The 24941-nt window shown below is 36.6% G+C and overlaps 1 protein-coding gene across 1 annotated transcript in view; it reads right to left on the bottom strand.

The window, feature by feature from the left end:
* The window catches only part of LOC140165762 (lysosomal acid phosphatase-like), a 54633-nt gene extending 29903 nt beyond the window's left edge, over positions 1-24730 (bottom strand). The window contains exons 1-4 of the mRNA XM_072189085.1: positions 24404-24730; positions 9648-9743; positions 6783-7029; positions 3917-4018 (exon numbers count right to left, since the gene is read on the bottom strand). Coding sequence (XP_072045186.1) covers positions 3917-4018; positions 6783-6938 — 258 coding nt within the window. The 5' untranslated portion in view covers positions 6939-7029; positions 9648-9743; positions 24404-24730. The remainder of the gene's footprint in view (positions 1-3916; positions 4019-6782; positions 7030-9647; positions 9744-24403) is intronic.
* Positions 24731-24941: the final 211 nt, after the last annotated feature.

Here is a 24941-nt window from a genome sequence, read left to right as displayed (position 1 = left end):
TGGTTCAAATTTCCCAAAGACCAACAATTTAGCAGTTATGAGGCCCAAAAGTTTCCATTATTCCACACGTATATTTTTTGCGTGCAGAATAGTAGTCAAAATCAAATTGTCTTACAATGACTATAACATGTTTGTTTCCTGTAGCAAGTCTAAAAAGTCAAATGCGAAATGCGTTTTTTTATTTCAATTTTTTTTTTATCCATGCCTTGAAATGAAAAATAAAAATTCCTGTAAAATGTGTCATAAAAACAGAACGGTAAGTGCTAATTACTTCGTTTTTTTTCACACAAGGTCACTAATGAATATATCATTATATTGAATTATGTATCAAGGACATTAAATCATGGATGACTGTAAATAAATTGAAATTAAATGATGACAAACTGAACTTCTTATTATCACCTCCAAATATAATCAATCAAAACTTCGCTCCAACTCTCTTCAAATTGATTCTGCCAACATTCAAGCTTCTTCTAATACTGCTTAATCTAGGAATTATATTTGACAACATTCTCTCAATGGGCGACCACATCAAAAATGTGTGCAAATCAACGTATTTTCAGATTAGAAACATTAATGAAATTCGCAAAGTGCTCGATTATGATACTGCTGCAACACTTGTCCACGCTTTGGTCACATCACGTCTTGACAATGGAAATGCTTTATTATATGGAATCACTGAACGACAACTCAATAAACTTCAACAGGCTCAAAATGCTGCTGCACGCATGCTCACAAGGACTAGAAAATTTGACCATATTTCACCCGTCTTACAACGTCTGCATTGGCTACCAATTCGATATCGCATGCATTTCAAACTCCTTCTTCTCACATGGAAAGCGCTCCATGACATGGCACCTTCTTATATCAGTGAACTTATCAATTTTATATTCCATCACGAAACCTTAGATCATCGGATAAATGTCTTCTTTCAGTTCCACGGACTTCTTCATCATTTGGCGACCGGGCCTTCTATGCTTGTGCACCTGCTCTTTGGAACTTGCTTCCTTTAAATCTGCGTATATGTGATTCACTTGATATTTTCAAAAAGACGTTTTAAAACTCATCTGTTTAAGATTGCTTATGACAATTGATTTCTATATGTGACTGTTTTTTTATAATTGTGTGTTAATTTTTAATTGTTCAATGTTTGCGCCTCGGAATAGGTTGTCTAGATAGATGGCGCATTATAAATGCATTATTATTATTATTATTATTATTATCATGCACCTAACGTTTTAAAACCTAAAAAACAATCTGGTTATTATAATAAAGATGGATTCTTTGCACTATTGCACTTTTTTGACTTACCCTATATATTGCTTGTAGAAAATAAACACCCTGTTTGTGAACTGAACATCTTAGTGTTTTAAGTTGAGCACTATAGACATTTAGTTCATGAAGAGTGTGTTTAATCTTTTGTAATGAAATTTGTATGCAACTTTTTTATACAATTTGCCGACAACTTATACGCCGTTTGTATCACTTAAGTTGCGGAAATCTTATCACATTTTAAGAATTTTACGCTACTGTGCGACGCGTTAAGAGATGGTAGGGACATGTGCGTATGTCATTCAACATTTAATAAAGAGGTTCTGTGTACTTTTATCGAGTTGTCAAAAATGATAATTCAATTAAATTGAATGACATTTTAAATGAAACCTACCCTTCTAAGTAAATCAAAACGTTTTTTTTTATTATTATTACATTTTACAGATATTAATTTCGTGCAATTGTAGGCACATGTGTGCATTTTATGCATTTTTTTGCAGAGCTTGTATTCGTTTTGCATTCTGATTAGCATTGTTTGAACATAATACCATAAACTTAATGACATTAGTGATCCTAGTGTGTACTTTCATGCAGCTGTAGGTAATTAAAAATAATAACAAGCCAATTGAATGAATTAATTAGTGAATACATTAGTGAAACAGATATGTACGTGTACTTTCAAAAGCGGATTGAAATTGTATATGAAACCTACCAAGAAACGACAACAAGTTGTCCTTACGATGACATTACGTCAAAATTTGGAAAAATTATTTTATTAAATTTTTAGGTATTAAAATATAAGCTCAGGTGTACCACAAGGGTAAATTCTTGGATCCCTATTATTTATATTATAACAATAATATATACATCAAGGAAGTTCCCATATATTCTCTCTGCTGATTACACAACAAGTTATATTATATTCAATTTGGAGAAAGGTTTTTAACACAAGTCTCCACATAGGGCCTACATAATGGCAACCGGTGAGAAAATTTTCACTGACCATCCAGCATTTGACCAGGACCTGAGACCTTCGGCTCTGCCAACTGAGCTAATGAGTCAGATGAAGAAGAACAGTGATGTTATTATCTATCATGTCTATTCTAAGAAGGATGTTATGGATGGCAATCAAGAGCTAAATGCTAGTATGCACAATTGTCAACACGCAACGCACCATTCATTATCGTCAGTGACCTACTGTAACAATCATACTGTGGGAAGGGAAAAGATGCATCCCCGGCTCCAAATACCAAGAGAAAATTTACAAACATTTGCAAGTAGCTTTTATTTTTGGTCTGTTTTTGACCTGAACTTTAGCACTAAAATGTGAATTCTTCTCGCGCGGAAGCGCATTTGTCTCAGTAAAACCAAAGTTGGTAAAACCATTTTGAGAGTAGGTCAGCGGGAATTTGCAATTCGGATACCTTTGGAAATTCATTCAACTTTAAGTGCATATCATTAGATTTATAAACTGTTAAATGTCAAAAATATCATTTTGTCACAAATTTCAAAAATTCAAAATTATTTGAAACTAGCGGGACACCCGCGCTTCATGTTCTAGATGAGTAAATGGGAGCATTCACTAAAACAGGAGGAATAACTGTATAGAATCATTGAAAAGGTAAATTTTATTTATCTGAACCTGACCCTCCATACATGTAGGTCTACATTTCCATTTTAGCTTCTTTCTTTCTTTTTAGTCTCTTCTACATGGGCCAATTTTGTTCCATCTTTTAAAAAAAATTTTGCTGCTAAGCTAGTGATTTTCCGTTTCCATGTTTTTTTTACATTTATTTAATCCTGGTCCCGTTATTTTCTAAATCTGTCCTTTCTTACATTTCCTTAGCGTCTTTTTTTTATTTGCTGCTTAGCTTGTGATTTCCCGTTTACATTATTTAATTCTGTTCTCAGTTTAATAGCTTTTTTATTTATATTTCCTGATCTTATTTTAGCTGATTATTTCCTGATTAGTTTCTTTCACATGCAGTGACCTTTTTGCCTAAAATAGCCCCTGCCATATCCTGATTCACTTGGCCTGCGAAGATCACTGTTCAGTGAAGTCCACTGATAATAATAATAATAATAGGCCTACTTGTTTAGCAAATTGAAAATACCGTATTTCGCAAAATAACCGCCCCCCGGGGGCGTTACATTTTCCCAAGGGGGGGGGGGGCGTTTATTCAATTTTAGAATGATAATTCCCTTTAAAATCATTAGGTAAACTTAAACTCACACTAAAATGACTAACTATGAACTAGAAACATTGACTTCTGGTTCACTTCTGGGTTTCCAATCCAGATTTTCGCCAATTATTGACGCTATTATCCACCATGTGGGCAACTTGGTAAGCTTACTACACAAGATTGCATGGAAATATCGGCATTTTAGAAACATCTTGGCTGAAAAAAGTGGTGGGGGTGTTTATTTGAGGGGGGGGCGACTATTTGACGAAATACGGTACTCTGGGTGGGTGCTTATTGGAGCATGGGCGCTAAGTGGAACGAATAAGGTACTTGAAAGTCGCTATAGACCCGAGCTACAGACTACATCCGATTGGCTTTATATGCATGCAACCCTAATACATGCTGGAATTACAAGGTGGACCTATGATACATTGAATTAGAATAGTGTACATTATACCTACCGCATATTTTTTATTTAGTGCGAGGTACTCTGGATCGTGTTCCAAGGTGTTTTTGTGTAGTCTGTCATACTTTGGACATGGTGGTCCCATCATTCTTAACACCTGGCAAATGAAAAATGATAAGCTTCACAAATGTGACTGTATACCACGAATGAACCGTAAATTCCGCCCGGTCATCCCCAAGTCAACAAGGTTCGGGACTGTCCTCTCATTGTTAATTGTTAGTTATACAAACCAAGAAAAAATACAATGCTTTGTAACCCACCACTTGAACAGGATTTAGCCAAAGCAAACAAAGACTAGAGATATTTAAGAATTCTATAGACATAAATAGAAGCTTATTATCCTCTTCAACAATAGGATTATTGATTGGTTTAAAAGTTGTTTGACTAGCGCTATCAAAATGAGATACTAACTTGGGATACCTATGAATACGAGCTTCATGCACATTGTACTGTAACTCATAATACAATTTAGGACATTTACGGCTCATTCGTGGTGTATGGTCACAAATATGAAATCAAACGGACAAACAGTAATTTGCCACGCCAGAACACCATAAGAGCACTGTGCTTAGCGGAATAGTCTCTGAGGTAGGTTGCAGGTTTGAGCCTTGACTAAGGCACTTTATCTCGATTACTCCTCTCCACCCAGGTGTATAAATGGGTACCGGCATTCCCAAATGCTGAGAAGTTAACAGACCCACTGTGGAGGAGATGCGGCGACCCTCCCCCACAGCAACATTCCACTCCTTTACCTTTTTACCTTACACCATAAAAATTCAGATTTTGATATTTTTGGAAACAAGCATGAATGTGCAAATAAACCAGAATACCCTAAAACAGTTGGATACTGCCATGCTAAATGGGCTATTCCAGTTGAAATCCACAGTTGAAATCCACACCCTGTGGAAGATTTGAGAAATATCTTCCGCAGGGGGAGTATGTTTTTCAAATGTAATTAGTCAGGGTTAATCATTTTGAAACTCATACTCCCTCTGTATGGCTTTACCTAAATCTTCCACAACTGGAGTGAGTATTTCGAAAAGAAGTTACCCAATAGAGGCCCTGCATGAAATTATCGATTGGCTCCAAACAAAGGATTTGAGCCGGTGTCCTTCACCGTAGTTATGGCGGAGTGCAGTCCATTCAATCAAATGTTGTCATCAACCTATTTGATCTTAGTGCAGGGTTATGTGTGAGACGAACTGTCACGGTAGATTGCAATCATGCTTTTGTTGAATGCATTTGAGTAGTCCGCCATATTTACGGGATGATACGTCACATGCACGGCCTCTATTGTCTATTCTTATACTCCCTCTGTGGAAGACTTCAGCTAAATCTTCTACAGGCGTAGCGTGGATTTTAAATGGAATAGCCCAATGTGTTTTGTGCCGACATCAATTTCCATTCACCACCACCATGCTACGTACACAGATCTCACAGTGAATGTTGTTGATGTTCAAGTTTGATGAAATGTCTCTGATTGGGCTATTCCATTTACAATCCACACTACGACTGTGGAAGTGTAAATATCTTTCACAGGGGGAGTATGTTTTTCAAATGTAACTGGTCAGGGTTACTTATTTTGAAACCCAAACCCCCAAGGCTTTACCTATGATCCACAAATGGAGCAAATATTTCAAATAGAAGTTATACCGAATTATCTATTCTATTCATAACTCATACTCCCCTGTGGATGATATTTCCAAAATCTTCCACAGGGGTAGTGTGGATTTTAAATGGAATAGTCCATTTTACCAAAGGCAGACCCATGACCTACATGTAATGTTTCTTTTAAAAATGCCCCAAATTTAAAATATTTACCATTAGGTTCCCTATTCTCGGAAGTTTTAAACATGTGCCTGCACTGCAATTTAAAATGCCAGCCTTTTGTGTGTGATTTTGCAGTCCAGTAGCCTATTGATGTTATACAAAATGCAGACTCTGATGGCTACTGCAGTTTGGGCCATTGAAAAATGTAAGTGTTTTACATTTTATGAGATTTTACACTCTGTTTTCATGAACTTTTCAGGTGAAATTTGCAGTATTACAGTCAAAAACATTTAAATCATGTGGCCTTGGTTCAGAGGGGGTGTATAGGTAACCCAGGCAAACCTTAGTTAACACATTTGCTAGTCAGCCAAATTCGCCGACAATGTCAATGCATATTTACATAGAAATTTAAAACAACTGGTCAAGAAGGAAACATACATAAATATGTTTTCTATACTTCACTTGACCCAAATATATGATTTTTATGGTGATAAGTCACTCGCACATGGAATTTTAGAGGATTTGGATAGCAGTTCCATTAAAAAAGCTGCTATCATAATGAGACTAAAGATCTAGAAACACTCCCGTAATGCAGATTTGGGGAATTTTGCTAGCTGAAACTTTTTGATGAAAGTCAATCTTTGACAAGATGTAACTTTGCTACGGAAAGTGCTATGAAAAATGGTTTTCAGTTTTGGCTTTGTTTACTCAAGGGCTTTGATTTGATATATAAAATGATGCAGTTTGATGGCAAATTTGAATTCACCTAGCATACCTAGGGTGTACTGTTAGTTTGAGGGTTATTTTCATCACAAAAACTGCTGGGGGCGTTTATTTGAAGAGGAGCAATTACTCTAGGATATATGGTATTTGATCTCTAAAGGTTCGTTCATACTATGCCGTAATTGCTTTGCGATGTGATGCCACACTGCATCATACTGCAAAATACTGCATTGTGATATATCGTAATAAGTTAAATACATTTTAACTTGGAAATGCCACAAGTTACGGCAAAAAGTAATCGATTAATCGATATATCGGCAACGCAACGCACCGCAATTGCAGCGTAGTATGAACGGACTTAAACTTACATAATCATCAGGAATTGGTACTGTGTGAACAGGAATTGGCTGCCACATAAGAGGCGGGTTAAATGGGCTAACAACAGGTGGGTACAGTCCTGCCAAATTTGCCTGTGCCGACATCAATGTACGATTCACATCCGTGCTGCGTAACGTAGATCTCATAGCGACTGTAGTTAGTGTTGAGCAGTGGGTTGTGGTCGATGTAGCGCATTCTCAGGTATCGGCCCAGGTCATACTGCATGTCCATTCCACGCTATTTTTGTGTTTGTTTGTTGGGGTGTGTATGTATGTGTTTTGGTGGAAGGGAGTATAAAATATAAATGAGAAAAAAAAAGATAAAATAGTTAGTTTATGGACATAAATTTCCATATTATAAAAATAATTATTATCTATTCCAGCTCCAGTGACACCTCATTAATTTCCCTGGACCTTTGTATATGTATGTACCGTATTCATTCCAATAAGCGCCCAGGGCGCTTTACAAAGTCATTTTGGGTGGGCGCTTATTTTTTACCTGGTTTACCTAATTTTTTCGTAAGGGCCGTTTATTAGAGACAAATTTACCTACGTTATAGGGTCCCGAGACGTTCTAGTAGCTTTTCTGATGCAGTAAATGTATTGCAAGTTTACACAGGACTTCAAATCCTCAAGCCATATCACTGTATCAACATCTATCAGTCACTTCAACATTATGGTACCCTTTAGCAAATTGAAAATACCCTGGGTGGGCGCTTATTGGGGTATGGGCGCTTATTGGAACGAATACGGTATTGCAATAAAGCATTATAGGGCTAATTGTAATGCCCTTCCTGTGAAAATAGGCCTTATCCTACCTAGGACAATACACATGAGGTGTTACTAAAATTGGAACAGATAATACATGACTAACTAGCACTACAGACTTTTGACGCACCAATTACGGGATGGGGTATGAACGTTTGGACAGTATTTATTGTGGGACATTAGAGCACATCAGACAAATCGAATTGCATTCTGAATACGAAGAATGTCCTTCTGATATCAAATAATTTTGATTTTTTGAAATTCGCAATGTAATACACATTTTATGGCAAATGATTAAAATTGATATTTTGATATTTAACAGTACTCGAAGTAAACTTTATAAATCTGATGATTTATACTTAAAGTGTATGTAGGTGGGATGAAAAAGTCGACGATCAATTGAAAATGTTGACCTTTTATATTGAAGATATGGATTTTTTTTTTCCAAAACACCAAAAAAAATCAGGTCTTTTTGGGAAAAAATCCATATCTTCAATATGAAAGGTCAAAATTTTTAATTGATCGTCGGCTTTTCCTCCCAGCTACATACACTTTAAGAATATCATTCGATTTATAAAATTTACTTCGAGGACTGTTATTATATCAAAAATGTGAAAAATATAAAATTTTAATAATTTGTCATAAAATTTGTATTATATCGTGAATTTCAAAAAATGCAGAATGCAATTCGATATGTTTGATGTGCTCATGTCCCACAAAAAATACTGTCAAAATGCTCATTCCAGATCCCTTAATGTAAATTGTTAAAAAAAGGGTTTTTTTTATCATTGTATGCATTGCACATCGGTCTCTTGTCATAATCATAGATTTGGTTTGAAATCATTTCATCAATTGGTTCATAGTAACCAATAGTGATAATATTTTAGTACATGAACTTTGCCCTGCATACATTTATTCAAATTCAGTTTTCTGTAGCAGTATTGCATTTGACCTACTTTTAGTGCTCCAGGCACTCAGTCAAGTCATGCTAACCCCCTGAGCACTACCTGCCGATCTAACAATGCCTCTGATTGGTCAATTACATGATACCTTTACTTTAATCACCAATCAGAATGGAGCTTTGCAAATAATTCACCCCAATTTTTTTGCGTGGTGAAATTATTTTAACAATATTGCTGATTGGTCCAATTGATAATGCAAACTTCTTTTTGGCCAATCGGCAGGTAGTTCTCATGGGTTAAGAGTGTGTTTAATAAAATTATGAAATGAAACATACAAATGGGAATTTATACACATTACACACAGACATTAAAAATATTCTATATCTGGGGTGGGCAACCTACGGCCCACGTGCGGTTAGCTGGTGAATTCTGTGCACCCCGTAAGAAGTTGAAGATCAAGGAAACCAAACAAAGCAGCACTGTATGAGTGTATGTTGCTTTTCATTATCCGTCAAATATGTTCTACAGAAAATTAGACGGAGTACGGATGGATGGAGCCCATAACAGGCAAAAATCTAAATTTCATTACAATCATTGACAAATATGTCTATTGTTGACAGGGAATAATACCAGTATTTTCTTCAAAGGTTTCCATGGATACTGGCCTAATGGATGCATGAGTACATTTAATTATTTCTTTGTATTTGTTCAATGATCCAATGCACTGTGCATGAATTGTGTAGCTAAGAATGAAGTTCATAAAAAGGTATACCTGGACTGTGAAATGGGTGGAAAATGCAATAATTTATACTTTATGGCTTAAGTGCACTTTGGAAATATAAATGTGCAGCCTGTGCAGTACCTAAAATCAAGATCATCATAATCCATAAGGAATCGGATAGCAACGTTTGCACAGTATTTTTTTGGGGACCTGGTTGAGAGGACATCCTACACACCATTGCACCAAATTGCATTCTGAATATGAGGAATGTCCTTCTGATATCAAATAGTTTTGATTTTTTTAAATTGCACTCAGAATACGAGGAAATCTCTTTGTTTTTGTTATTCCAGTTGAAATCCATACACCCCTTATGGAAGACATGACCCTGTGTGTGAGACTATGGTCATGTATTACATAGGCTGTACACATATTTCATCTGGAATAGCCAATACAATAGACTCTTACGGTGCTAAGTTCTCCAAATCCTTGTGGCCATGCATCCTCTTGATATTGGCTGTTGGGATAAGTCTCTGTTGGAGACCGGTCACCATGGCGATACAACTGCATACAAAATCAAATACAAATGATTTTATTATTTATTATTAAAAACATATAAAAAACCTGTGTTAAATGCACTCTGTAAAGTCGGAAGGGTCTTAAGCACAAAAACCCACTAATGACTAGTTGTTATAAACCCTAATTAGAGTCACGCGGTAGCCGTGACCAGCAAGTTTTTAAAAAAAAGACTGATAAAGAAGACTAATAACAGATGCTCCCGCGAGACTATATTTACAGCTAACATTAAAACACTTGACTTCTATTGTTCGATGTTATTTTTCGCTGGGTACAAAATGTATCTAAAACCATGCTAAATGTTATTTACAGTCCCAGGTGTAATATCTTGACAACTCATTAATTCAAAAAGGGCCACCAATCCTACAGTCAATCATCGTTCAGTAATAAACAAATATTTTTGCTTCCATTTAACGCGGTATTTCATAGCGAAAATTAGTGGCAAATCATACTGATCCAGAATTTGTAGACACTGCTGCAGGTCTACCTGGTTATCACCTTCACACTACTTTTTCAGATTCACTTCCAATTATACCCTAGCAATTTCTGAAATACCGTACCTACAAATTCCGAACCCCATTAGCAAAAAAATCAAGTTTTTCACAATTCTTTTGTTCTTTTCGGACGACACATCAATTCATATAATAAATATTGTACATCGACACGCTATTTCACAGCCGACTCCCGTGGTGTAATGGTTAAGGCTTTGAACTCCTAATCTGGGGACTCGAGTTCGAAATCCGATGACTAACTTATTTTTTCAATATTTTATTTTAAACAATAATTTTATTGTCATTAATCAAGGATAACATAATTTTAATCATCCAGTGCTATTATAATTTTTTTTTATCAAAGCAATATCTTTGATTCTCAGGGATATTATTTATTCCATTAAGGGCCTATTTGAAAACAACCTATGTATAGTGCAGCCGCTAGCTGAACAAATAATAAAAGAAATCTTTTTATTAATTTCTTTATTTATTTAAATCTGAATAACACAAGAAACTAGATCAGGTTACCAATATCTTTCTCATTTTTAGTTCTGCCCTACCACGGGGCGATTCGCATGCTAATAGGACAATAAAACATGTGACATGTATGAATGGTTGTTGAATCGATCTAGAGACCTGTCCCTTTGCCATCTTCAGCTATCGTAGAACTGTATTCCAACATGACTGTCATTTCGATTGTTATACCGTTCCGGTTGGTTTATTGGATACACTCTATAGGTGTGAAAAATTATTGTTCCACTAGTATGGAAGGCCAGCAGGGACAAAAACGTATCCAAAAAGATACAACCAAATATGGAAGGCCATTAAAGTCATAGTTACGTAAAGACAAATTAGCAAATGCCTATTAAAAGGAGGGACTGTCCCCACCACAGACACACGGAACCCCCGATATAGAGAGCAGGGCTTGAAGAATGAGGGAAATTAAAACCACAAACCGCGAAAGACCGCCAACAACCGCCGCTTAATAGGGATGTCAAACTAGATTGCCCTACATGGTTACAAAGAACCACAAACCGCGAATTTTGGATATCCACCTAAAAATTAGCTTGGGCTACTAAAGAAGTATGGTTATCCAACAAGCTTAAGCTATAAATTACCCACTCCCCTAGAGATCAGGGCTTGAAGAATGAGGGAAATTAAAAACCACAAATCGCGATAGACCGCCAACAACCGCCGCTCAATAGACATGTCAAACTAGATTGCCCATGAGGGCTACAAAGAACCACAAACCGCGAAATATGGATATCCAACCAGGTAGCCACCGATAGAGGTCAGGGCCTGAAAAATTAGAGAAATTAAAACCACAAACCGCGAAAGAACGCCAAAAACCGCCGCTCACTAGGTATATCCAACTAGATTGGTCCGCTGGGCTACAAAGTACCACAAACCGCGAAATTTGGATATCCAACAAATTAAAACCACAAGCTGCGAAAGACCACCAACAACCGCCGCTCAATAGAGACGTCCAGCTAGATTGCCCCGTAGGGCTTCAAAAACCACACATCGCGAAGTATAGTTATCCAACAAACTTAAACTATAAACTAACCCCTGATCGGAGGGTAGGGCATGAAGAATTAGGGAAATCAAAACCACAAACCGCGAAAAGACCGCCACCAACCGCCGCTTAATAGGGAAATTCAACTAGCTCTATAAATCTAAATAACCAACCGCGAAATTGTGATATCCAACTAGATTGCCCCGCAGGGCTACAAAGAACCACACCCCGCGAAGTACAGTTATCCAACAAGGTTAAACTTTAAATTACCCCCCGATAGAGGGTAGGGCATGAAGAATGAGGGAAATTAAAACTACAAACCGCGAAAAGACCGCCAACAACCGCCGCTTAATAGGGAAATCCAACTAGGGGCTACAAAGAACTATCAACCGCGAAATTTGGATATCCTACTAGATTGCCCCGCAGGGCTACAAAAACCACAATCATTAAAACATAATTATCTTGCTAAGTCATGGCACTTAGACGCTTCCGTAGTATAAGCCTTGCTACATATACACACATTTCTCAGCTTCAATTTGAAGTAAATCGGACTGACTCTGTGTCTCGCTGGCATCGTCATCATTGGGTATGTGTTGTTCATATTTACATTTTCTTAGTTGCCTTGAATAATTGAAGTATATTAAACATACGTATCCCTATTAATATTACAGTCACGCGGTAGCTGTGACCAGCAAGTTTTAAAAATAAGCGGCTGATAAAGTTTTATCAAATTATTTGCTGTCACAAATCAAGGATAACATATAATTTCAAACATCTATGTTTCGTTTTATTCGTTTCGTGGAGTACTTCGTATCCCGATGACTTTCCAAACTTAGAGCTGCTTGGCTACATTCATAAAAAGAAATAAAATCCACCAAAAAACGTTGACAACGTAAAGAAAGCAGCAAGTTTTAAAAGCCCCACCTCGGCTCACTTTTTGAAACTTGGTCCCATTTTGAATATCAACAGCAAATCGGTGTTTTTAACGTTTAAACAATAGCATCATTGCTATTAACATGCCTACTTGTTATTCGTTTAACTCAATCATTGATCATGAACTTAATAATTATTATAAAACAAAACATAGGATATTGGCCAAGAACAACATAATAACCTTTCTGATCGTTCCAGAATGCTAACAACTTTATATCGCATCGGCACATTAAAGATACATAACACTTTTGGAAATGTTTTAAGTTGATAATTATGACAAAGTTTAAATCAGTATCTTTTACAAATGGGACCAAGTTTCAAAAAGTGAGCCGAGGTGGGGGCTTTTAAAACTTGCTGCTTTCTTTACATTGTCAACGTTTTTTTGGTGGATACTTACCCTAACCCATAACTTCACATTTAAACTAACCCAAGCATTAATCCTACTCGGGGTACTCAAGTTTGATTTTAATAGGGATGTACCGCTGAGAATTTGAAAGTGGGTCCTAATTAGAGGTTAATAACGCGCATCGGTTATTTGGAGGCATTGTGAAAATCTAAACATTTTGCCTTTGGAACCGAGGAATATCCCGAGGATATTCCGAGGTCCAAAGCAAAATGTTTAGATTTTTCACAATGCCCATATATTACCGATGCAAAGTTGCTCAAGTTTGATTTTAATAGGGATGTACCGCTGAGAATTTGAAAGTGGGTCCTAATTAGAGGTTAATAACTGCGCATCGGTTATTTGGAGGGCATTGTGAAAAATCTAAACATTTTGCCTTTGGAACCGAGGAATATCCTGAGGGATATTCCGAGGTCCAAAGCAAAATGTTTAGATTTTTCACAATGCCCTATATATTACCGATGCAAAGTTATTAACCTGATTCATAACCGTCAGTTGAGGTCAATTGTTTGCGACATTGGAACAATTACGCATTTTGCGGTCAATTGTGAGATATTAATGACCTCGATTTGCGTTCGCGTTTTCACAAATAATAAAATATCATTGGATCGCACGCATCGCATTTATTAATGAGATTATGAATCCTAAACATAACCCTGACTCTATTATGTTTATGAAAATTCCTTGATAAAGGAACACTCTGGCAATCACAGCATTATATGCCTTAAGACATGAATCACATTTAAAACAAACTCATATTGATCATAAAAACGAATAAAAAACAGCCAGCTCTCAACATGCGATATGGTCATTTTCACGGTAAAGGGTGTAACTTTGGATTTTTAACATTTTGATCCGTAGTTTTCTAATAAAGCCACAGAATTCCATGATTTTTGGCCACATAAGTCATCTAGTTAGCAGCTACCTTGGGTAGCATAATCATCATCGGGAGTTACTGCGTTCAGTTTTAGCAGGCTTAAATGTACCTAATATTGCCATTTTGAAAAACTGTAAAAAACAGTAACATTTTTGTAAAACCCTGTGTTTTCTTCAGTTAGTTCATGAATAATTTTTCTTATCCTGAAAGTACGGTCATATGTTCAGTAAACACTGCCACATTAGATTTAATTGTGAACAGCCCTGTATTTTTGAGAACCGGACTTCGATATTTGTCGCTTCGAGGCTTCATTTTCCGTTAACAATTGTTAACAAACTTTGTGGGTATAGCTTTGGTTCATAATTCTTGGTTATTTCTTCACTTCTTCTTGATTCATAACAGTTGATATCTTAACTTGAAATGGGTAACAAAAATTAGTTGATTTGCAAGCTTTTAAAATTTTTATAAAATCTTGACTTCAAAGAGCCAATTTTCCGTTAACTTTTTGAAGCCTCGAAACAAACTGTTCAGCAAGCTTGGGCAAATATAAATAAAAGAGCTCATCCAATCTATTTATCAAAATGTAGCAAAGTAGATCCTCAAGTCACTTGTTTTTAAATCATGGAGATATATATCACCGTTTGAAAATGGGACCCAATACAAACTTTCCGTTAACAATTGAAGCCTCCGAAACAAATGAAGCCTCCGAAACAACAGTAAACTTAATTATCATCTATGCATATCTAAATTGGTATGTTCCATATTGATATCTGCATTGTATTTGTTGCATGATATGTGCAGAATGTCATAAATTAAAAAAAAAATTGATATTATGGTTAATGCTTGAAAAATATACTGATATCCAAGAAAGCCCGTTTAGGAGGCTTCACATGCAAATAACACCATACTTAACAAATGGGTGAAAAAATTATCATGTTATAAATCTGCAATATCTGCCGCCGATAGAATCATTGATTCAATACACACAAGAAAATAACAGCTTAGATGATCCCAACAGTGTTGTTTTCAAAAAACTACTTCTGCCATGTTTAACCATTGTAAACATGAAGCCTCCGAAACAAAAAAAATGACTTGCTGTGATAATTTAATTTTTGTCACAACTGAAATTCAATACTTAGAAGCAAAGCATGAAAATTGGTAATTGTGATATTTTTTACCTATTTTTTCATGTCAACTTGTAGTAGTTAGCCAAATATTTTACTTTTATGATCACCTGTGTTGTTAACTGAAGCCTCCGAAACACAAATCGCTTGAATTGCCAATTCTAAAAAATAACTCCAATTTCTGTGAAACTTGGCTGGGAGGTTCCTTTCATCAAGTAGTATTTGTACATGAAGTTAGACATTTAAATTATTTTAGGAACCCAATTAAAACTTAAAAAATATGTTTAAGGTTGGGAAATTTCCATTGCAAATGACCCTTGATGTTAAAAATTTTCAAAATTGCAATTACAAACATAGCAAAACATGGTATAAAATTTAACTTATATCTGTTGACTTACTTTGGAATGGGATTTCACATGTATTCCAGCTTTCATGTCATAATTTTCTGAGCTTATGTAAAATACATTTTTTCTTAGATTTTAACCAAAATGTTATTGAAATGTCAATTTTTTATCAGAAATCAAAAGGTTTAAGCCTTGAAACACTATTTTACTGGAATTTAAGTTGCTTCTATGCATGATTACAGTAAACAGAAACATATTTAAGTGGTTTGAAATTTTGACCCTAAAAATCAAAAGTTACACCCTTTACCGTGAAAATGACCATATTCAAAATTCCTGCGCCGAAATTGCCTGTGGTAATGATGTCATGGTTATTTGTGCTTAAATGTCATCAGCCTTCATTGTGGGATGTGATAGTCCTCAATCTAAATTTATCAGTCAGATTTAAATTCACTTCCGATTTGAATTACTGGTACCGTACTTAACATCTGCATGCAGATGTTTGCGGGCGCAAATGGCGCAAACTTTTATTCCTAACAACCTATAATGATGCTCTTGGCCAGTACATTCATAAAAAAGGATATCCAGTAAAACAACATTGCAAAAGGAAAGAAAGCATTACAGTCAGTCGTGAGCACGGTCGCTAATGAGCTGAATCGGCTAGTTGTGAAATGAGGATCTCGAAGAATCTCATGGTTTCTCGCTCGCAATCTGTGTACAATAATTTAGACAAAAACACGCTCAGCACTGGCTGACCTGAAAGATAAGGTATATACTGTCATCTGTTTTCTGAAAAACATTTCAAAATTGCTTCTAAATTGCTAAGGAGGCATGTATATTTAATTCTGTGACAAAAAACGAGACCAAGTTTGCTTTATTTTTGTTGTTTTTGATCATTTAAATGACACTAACTTTTTGTTCAATTTTTCCAAATTGAAAACCTTAGGCGACATTCGTCTACCTCCCCTCCGATTTACCTAATCATGAACTTTTTTGACTTCATTTTCACGTAGTTCACATAATTCCGCTTTGTTTGGTATATTTATAGGTATGTGTTATTTAGATTAAGTGTCTAAATTGTTCTTCAAAAATAATGAAAAAATGCGAGTTTTACCGAATTGTAGGCCTTTCTCATGGTATTTTTTGCGTCACCTATCAATCAACATTCGGGTTGTACGCGCCTAACACAAATACAAGCTACCGGGCGCTTGGGGTTAACTTTGGCGTGACGCTCGCGCTTATGCAAGTGGTGTACAGTGTGATACGCGTTTAAGTTCGCCACAGCATAAATAAGTAAACAAAAAGTTTTAAAAAACCTGAATATTTTCAAAGCTCATTTCATCTTCGCCGATAACTGTCTACCTCCCGGGTGATTTATGTCAATTTGTACAACATTTTCGTGGCATTTGTGTACAAAACCGTTTTATCTTTCATGTTTGTGATTTTTACGATTGTGTTATTTAAATTACAAATACAAAATTAAGATTAAGTATGATGCTTTTTTCCCAACTTTTTACTGAAATTGTTTAGTTCAAAACACACGTTTATTTTTCATCTAAATAATCTTTGATTTCCTTCTTTTTTTGTGACATGCAAGTTCACTAGTTTGGAATGCTAATTTGAGAGAGTGATAATTTTTCGTGTTAAAATAAAGAAATTAGAACTCTTCAAACAGGGAAATGTCATGGACTGATTGTTCTCGAACCTCATTTTACAAAAAAAAAAAGTGTCTACCTCCTGGTCGATTTACGCCAATTCGTACGGATTTTTCGAGGTATTTGTATTCAAAACCTTTGTATCGGTCAGATTTTTGAATTATACTGAATGTGTTATTTCAATTACGCAGAAAAATGGAATTTAATACTGTGTTTTTTCCGACATTTGTACTGAAATGTGCTAGTTCAAAACACACGATATTTATTCATCCAAATAAACTTGGATCTACTTCTTTTTTCGCAACGTGCAAGTTCATTGGGTTGGCATGATAATTTGAAAGTTTCGTAATTTTTCGTGTTAAAACAAAGAAATGAGAGCTCTTCAAACAGGGAATGTCATGAGCTAATTAGTATGCATAATTGGCCACGGAGCATTACGCGCACTGGTTGTTATGCATATTTACTTTCACACAGAGCAGCGTTTGAGCGTGCTCACGACTGACTGTATTATACCCGCACTTACTCCCTTTTCGAAATTAAAGCCATGTATAACATTTGCTAAGGACCTTGATTTTGAGGGGTTTTACATGCACAATTTTGTGATATTCAGCTCAAGGAAAAATTGCAATAGTGGTAACTTTTTTATTTTTTCGACCCCTGGAGGATGCCCTCAATATTTTTCAAAATTCTGCTTTTATACGACCGTAATGTATCTATTAAACTAACATACGCTGCAAAAATCAAGACTTTTAGGTGCTGTAGTTTTGTCAAAATCCGAGATTTTGAATAAAGAGCTGCAACCGTTGTTTAACTATTACGATAGAAAAATAAGCCAATCAGAACCCTACTTCTCATACACTATAAACTGCACCAAATTGGCAGACCGCTGAAGAAATGTGCTGAAAACTGTAGGCATGACCATGCTCATGCCTATGACGAGCCCCTGTTTGACTATCCTAAGTTCCCGTACAGAGTGTAACATGGTTGTTAATTTTAAATGCTGTATCAGTATATGTAGTGGGCATTGTGCGATCAATATTACCAGTGCTCATTTTGGGCTTTGTCATGGGCATGTTCTGCATGTCACCCAGCCCTCAAATAAGGATCTGAAGGGGCACGGCAACTTTTTTAGGGCAAGTTGATAATTGCCTTGGATTTTCACTGAAATGGCAAGGCAGCACGGCAGTTTGTAATATTTCAAGAGGGCAACTGCTGAAAATTTGAGAAGGGCACCAAGGCAATTTCTCAACAGTGAAGAAAACACACACAAACATAGATAGATGATTTTATAATGAAGGGGCAGGGCTGGGGCACCGACGGCAACTTAATTAGAAGGCAAGGCAAGTGACTGCCTTGGGTAAAGGACATATTTTGAGGGCTACGGCAGTGGGTTAATTCGAGGGCTGATGTTACCTCTGCAGCTCGATATATGTATGCTCCTTTTACTTTGCAACTTTCAAAAATGCACTATTAAAATTTCATCTACTGGTATAAATTAGTTGTCCACGCAGGGGTGTCTATTCTTCCTTCTAAATTATTCCCTCACCCTACCGCGGTGTGTCACATCCTTCCTCAGATTCTTCCCCATCTGGAACTAGAGTTGGGCGACTATCACTTTTTTCCTAGTCGACAGCAAATAGTCGCGACTACGACTATAGTCGCGACTATCGTTGGTTAAAATTGGACTGAAAAATCAGGTGAAATAGTGGTGGCAATTTAGTATTTATAATGCATGATTACAGGACCCGTGATTGCCGGGTATCGCATCACAGTTTGCTACACAAACCAGCACTGTTGCAATACAAATTGCTACACTGTATCGCACGCTTATGCGATGCAAATATTTGACTGTAAAATGCTGTAATATAGGCCTAACTTTTCTGTTCAATTAAATTCACTTGCCACTTTCCAGCAACAGCACAAGAAACTTCATATAATTTCTCAAACCTTCAATATTCCAATAGCGATCTTCGCTCGTTTCCATGTTTTGCTGTGCATGAAAATATGTAAACATGCCGCACGGCAGTGCATATTTTCCATGGTATGCTCATGAACGTGTTGCATCGTGCATGTACGATTAACTTTCACCTCCGACCCACGCCACCTGACCTCATCTAGACTACTGCATTTGTCGCTACAGGGTGGCATTGCAACATTACGACTGTTTGTCAGCTAATTTGTTTATTTTCCTGTTGCTTTCTAAATATTCTGTTACCACAATAAGCATAGCTTTTTGAAATTACGTGAAAAGTACTTCTAATCTAATAATATTTTCCTAAATTTTCCCTTTCGGAAAACACTTCTCGGAAGTTCTCGCTGTTTCTTTCCAAAGTTGAAATAATCTCATACCTTCAGTAGTTGGTACAAACACCCAACCTGGGTCTGTACATGCACGCTATGACGCTGCTACACCTGTTATCGCTGCATAAATTATAATCATAATGAGATGTTCGACAGTTCTAAGTAATTTGAGTTTTTTAACGGCTTTTATCTTGTGGGAAAGTAGTTCGACAACAAGTCAATAACACCAATATAATGATGATTTATGGACATTATGATTACTTGTTGGTTAGTGTTACTATTGGTAAGACAATGACTAACATTTTTCGCAGTTTATATGTTAGTATTTGGTTGGTTTTGGTGCAAATAACTGGCACTTTTAAAGTAATTTTTTAACACAAAAATATACTTGCATTAGTCGACTTTTGGTTTTCAATAGTCGTAGTCGCGACTATCAGTAATAGTCGCGACTAACGACTATTGGCGACTTAGTCGCCCAACTCTATCTGGAACCCCACAAAAATGAACCCAAAAGGGAAACTTTTATGCTAGTTGCTATCTGCATACATGTACTTTTTTTATTTTTCTTGTTCCCTCCCTTCCCTGACTTAATATCATCATCATCATCATAAACGCTTCTCGTCAGTAGTTTGACATAGCGCCATCAATAAAGTTATTCCAGGTAGGTCTTTCTCTCTAAAGTTCAGTTGCTTTCTTTTATGGTTAAGTCTTCTTTGATTTCTTTCAGTTTTGAATTGCCGATATCCACATAGTTTTTGGTTTCCTCTTGGTTGTTTTACGTGTCGCTCAGTATTCTTGAAGAGCTTGCTTTGCTGGGGTATCATCAGGTAGTCTCAGGAGGTGTCCTAACCAAAGGAGCCGCCTTTTCTTGATTTTATTACTCCATTTTGTTTCCTTGGTTTTCTCGTAAAGTTCTTGATTTGAAATTTTCTTTGGCCAATTGATGTCTAATAGCCTTCTCAGGAGAGATCTTTGGAAAGTGTCAATTTCTTCCTGATTGATTTTTTTATTGTCCATAGTTCGCTGTTGTACAAGAAGATACTTTCTACGACTTCTACGTACGTGTTGAAAATTCTCAGTTTGTTTTTGAGCATTACATTCTTGTTTTTGAAAACTTGATTTAAGTTATTATAAGCTGCTATGGCAAGACGCTTCCTTCTTGTGATATATCGTATTAATATAGGTGAGTATTTGTCAGACCCAGGAACTTTTTATACTAACTGTTAGCCTAATTGCGAGTTAATTGTTTGTTTCCCCTACAAACATCAAACTCTTCCGTTGTACAGTCTGGACACTGAACCATTGCATCTAATGAATAAGGGAAGACAGACTCAGACTGCCAGACACCTAGGCTCAGGACTGTCAGACTGCCAGACACCTAGGCTCAGGACTGTCAGACACCTAGGCTCTTTATTATTTCCAGGACTGTGATTTATTATTTTCAGTGGTGTGAGAGTTTGACAGCTTTTTTTGTTTTGATTTTCAGCTTTTTCTCTACTGGTACACACTAGCTCTTGGTACATAAGTATAGGATCTTCCCAAATTACAGCTTTTTGCAAGCTGTTTTCAGCTCTTGTGATGTGGTGACTCATACCCATGATTTATAGCATTGGAATTAAAATTCTTCTGTAGCAGAGTTTGGAGATTGTCACTGAACTATGTCACTGAACTATATTGCATCTAGGGAAGTATTTAATCTTGAAAGGATTTGGATCTTAAGCAGAGGTTAAAAAGGGAAGACAAACTTGGACAAGTTTATATTTAGAGCTGTGAGTGTTAAGTTTGCTAATTGGTAGTTTTGTCTTCCTTTAGAATCCCAAATGCTTACCTAGATAGATGGGTGTCCAAACTGAAAATAAAATAAATTTAGTATGAAATATGCAAAGGAGGAACCAGCTCCATTAATCTTTGTGTGAATTATTTTCTATAGTATCCAAGGTCTTAGCAAGTGCCGTACTATTACGCTGACTTTCCTATTCGGGGCTCCTCGTTTGTTTACAAACAGAGAGGTAGACAAAGGGTCTGTCAAAACTGTTCCGCTTGTCCAAATACTCAAGTATCAAAAGGATGGTCCACAATAGAGTGATTCACGCAACATGAATAGGGGATTAAAAAACTGTGAAGTAGGACCATGTGCTTCTTTTGTCCACTTTGCCATCAAGATTTCGAATACAAACAGTTCAGACCCAGAACAGGATCATGTCAGAATATTTTGTTCTGGGTCTGATTATTCGGACTAGGTCTTAGCCAGCCATACGCCTGCCGGTCTTTAAGATGGGCTAATCTAATTTTAGACGGGTATATTTAATGGATTTTACATAACAGATGATTTTAAGGGTATATGAACTTGGGACTAATTCAAAGTGACATACATGTAGGCCAAATCAGGACATATTTGAACCCAGTGACCCTTTCAATGGGTATATTCAAGTTGTTTTACATTTGTATATTTGAGGGTCAAATTTTGGTATAAATTGGATGGGTGGTTTCTGATTTCTGGCTAAGACTCTGGTATGGCCACTAGTCACTATTGCCCAGGCAGGGAAGAATTACTGACCCAACTCTTCCCTGTTATATGTTAAAGCATTCCCTGGTTTCTCTCCAAATAATTATTTTTGGAATGGGAATGGGTAAAAGCCAAGCAAGGGATTGCTATGCTAATGCTAGAGTTATAATTCTTCCCTAAATGACACTTGATAAATTCACGTCCCTGAAAGGCAGTCACTGCCAGCCAGTGACCATCTATTTCATCCCAAGAATAGCCATAAAACATAATAATACATGCTTCGGTTAAATAGACTTTTCCCCAAATTTGTTCATTTTATTCTAATGGTCCTTGAATCCTGTTGATTTTCTTCTTTTTTCAGCTACGTTTTTTCTTCTTCAAAACACAAAATTCTTCCCCAAAGGGGTAAAATTATTCCCTCCCCTTTGGGGGCGAAGAACAGAAAAGACCCCCCTGTGTCCATGTCCAACTTAGTTTTGTCAGCACAGACATCGACTGATTATACATGTATCATACTGAAATTTTTGAACGGCACACAACTCTCCACTATAAAGTTGGACAATAAGTAGCCTTGAAACACTTAACACGCGTAGCGGAAGATCGTGATGGTCCCCAGTAAGTTTATCCGCACAACATGCTAGGAGATTGGGAGCCAATATGACACGGCGCACTGCGCACTGTTTTTTACCTCGCAGTCCATATTGAATTTGTGTAGCCGACACTTGAGCTTGGTCGGGGTTGTTCTATCCAGTGCACTTAACCCATTTCTCACGTACATGTAGACCTGTCAAAGGGGACATAAAATCCCTATTGGTTTGTACAGGGCCTTTCACTTCTAGTCAATTTTCTCCGCACCAATTTGCTTTCCTTCCGTTTAGTCCTAGTACAAGGAACTTATACGATGTCCTCATTCACAAACTGATACTATCTGTCCATCGTATAAGACTGTTACCGCACGGCAGCTGGTTGAAGGAATATTACACAGTCAAGAATAGGCTCCATCATTTTTTTGTTCTGATCCCTCCCAGTCTCCCAAAACATCAAAAGCGTTGCACATACTTACTTAAGACTGTCCTTTTTCATATAACGCAGACAAAGTAGGGCCAAGCTACCTAGAAATGGTCAAATTTTGGCAAGAAATATCTCTGTGTAATCCTATGTAAGTCCCATATCACATCGTTATCGGCGATCGTGAATTTTTTTCTGAAGTTTGGCTGGTACCCACTAGCGTCATGCACGTGACATGACACAGCTAAAATAATCGACCGGAAATCGGGGATCATTAAAACGTCAACAAAACACAGAAAGTAGTAAACTTAATTGCGAGCGGTTCCGAATTTTGAGCCATACAAGTTTACGTGGTGAACTAGTTTAGTACCCTGATAAGGCCCTTCGCACTTGATTATTAGTTTCCTGTTTAAGATTTTGAAAAAGGGACGAGGTGACTTTTAATTATTAATTATTAATTATCTTTTATTTTCTTTATTTGGTTTGAACTATTACAAGCAACTATCGACTGCGTTTTGACAAGGGCGGGCATTTAATTATTTCACAACAATATTTGATTTTATAAATAAGTGAAGGTGGAGTTGTACTCTTTGTTCATTCATCATTATTGTTGATATTATTAAAGTCAGAAAATGTCAAGTAGAAGTAGTTGAAAGTTATTTTAAAGGAGAAAATTGGAAATAAAAATAAAATAACTAATTATTTTGAGATTTTCAATTTTGGACGCGGGCGGTAAACAGGAAACTAATAATCAAGTGCGAAGGGCCTAATAACTTTTTGAATTGTTTCACCAAGAGGTATTTATTTCATGATATGTTTTGTAATTTCCTCCATTGAGTACAACGGTAAGTGTCCCCCTTTGTGTCCGAGGGCGCAAGATGGAACAGCCAAATCAACCAATGGATGCAGCGTCAGCAATCTATCAAATTTATGCGGTACTAGTATCATAATGGAGCTAACACAATTTTAAACAAGACCACATCAATCAAAGTGTCATATTAAACATTAGTTCCCAACATAAACTTCAAAAACCGGGTAAAACAGATGTGTCATTTATCTGTTTTGTTAGGGTCCGTCCATATTTTTTGCCATTTTCACTTTATACGTACAAAGCGTACGTAACTTTTTACCCCCTCCCTCGAGTAGCTAGTAGGAATTCCAATTGAATGAACGCAGCTTTCACTGCGCGATGTACGCCAGCGTGTGCGACTGTGCATGAGTAATGCGGACATGAATCCAACCGTCCATGCCAACACACTCGTGATTGGTTAAAAGCATTTTGCGTTGTAGTACTAGTACTAGTAGTTTGCAATGTACGTGATATACGATCACGATTCATCAATTACAGCTGCTGAAAGCTGTGTTCATTCAATTGGAATTCCTACTATAATTAAACAAGTACTGGTACGGTTTAGATAAAGTGACGACATCATGACATTAACACTGACATCACTGACACAGTCAATGTTGTGACTTGTATTTTTTAAGCTTACCACATTCACCAAATGCACTTTCCTTCCCCGAGCTGGAAATGGTGATATCGTGATGAAAAAAAAGCAGCAGGATGAATTTCAAAGACTCCATGTCTCAATATTATAGTAGGCCAACAAGTATGTGCAATGTGCGTTTTATATTTTTACAACAACAGCAGTAAGCTTACTACTGCGAAGGAGAAATGACGATGTGTGTGTGTCCTCTGAATTCGGAAGCCTTTTTCATCGAGAATTCAAGGGCACACATCACCAAAATGAACAAGAGGAAATCGGATTACAGGCCAATTTATTTACAAAAGCCCTGGATAAATTGTAGGCCTAGCTATGATCACTCATACTCGGATCACTCAATTGTCTATGACTCCTCTAAATATATATATATTTTTTTTGGTTTTTAAAAAAGCAATAACCCTCCTATTCCGGTTCGAGGCACCCATGTTTGATCATTATTGTAGTACCGCGATACTGGGTACGTGCTAGAAAAAACGATTTCTGTGGTGCAATCTGATTTGTCAAAGTGTAGACAATTGTAGAAACT

Source organism: Amphiura filiformis, chromosome 12 (genome assembly GCF_039555335.1).
Source record: "Amphiura filiformis chromosome 12, Afil_fr2py, whole genome shotgun sequence".
NCBI lineage: Eukaryota > Metazoa > Echinodermata > Ophiuroidea > Amphilepidida > Amphiuridae > Amphiura > Amphiura filiformis.
This window is presented reverse-complemented; position numbering and strand designations above follow the sequence as displayed.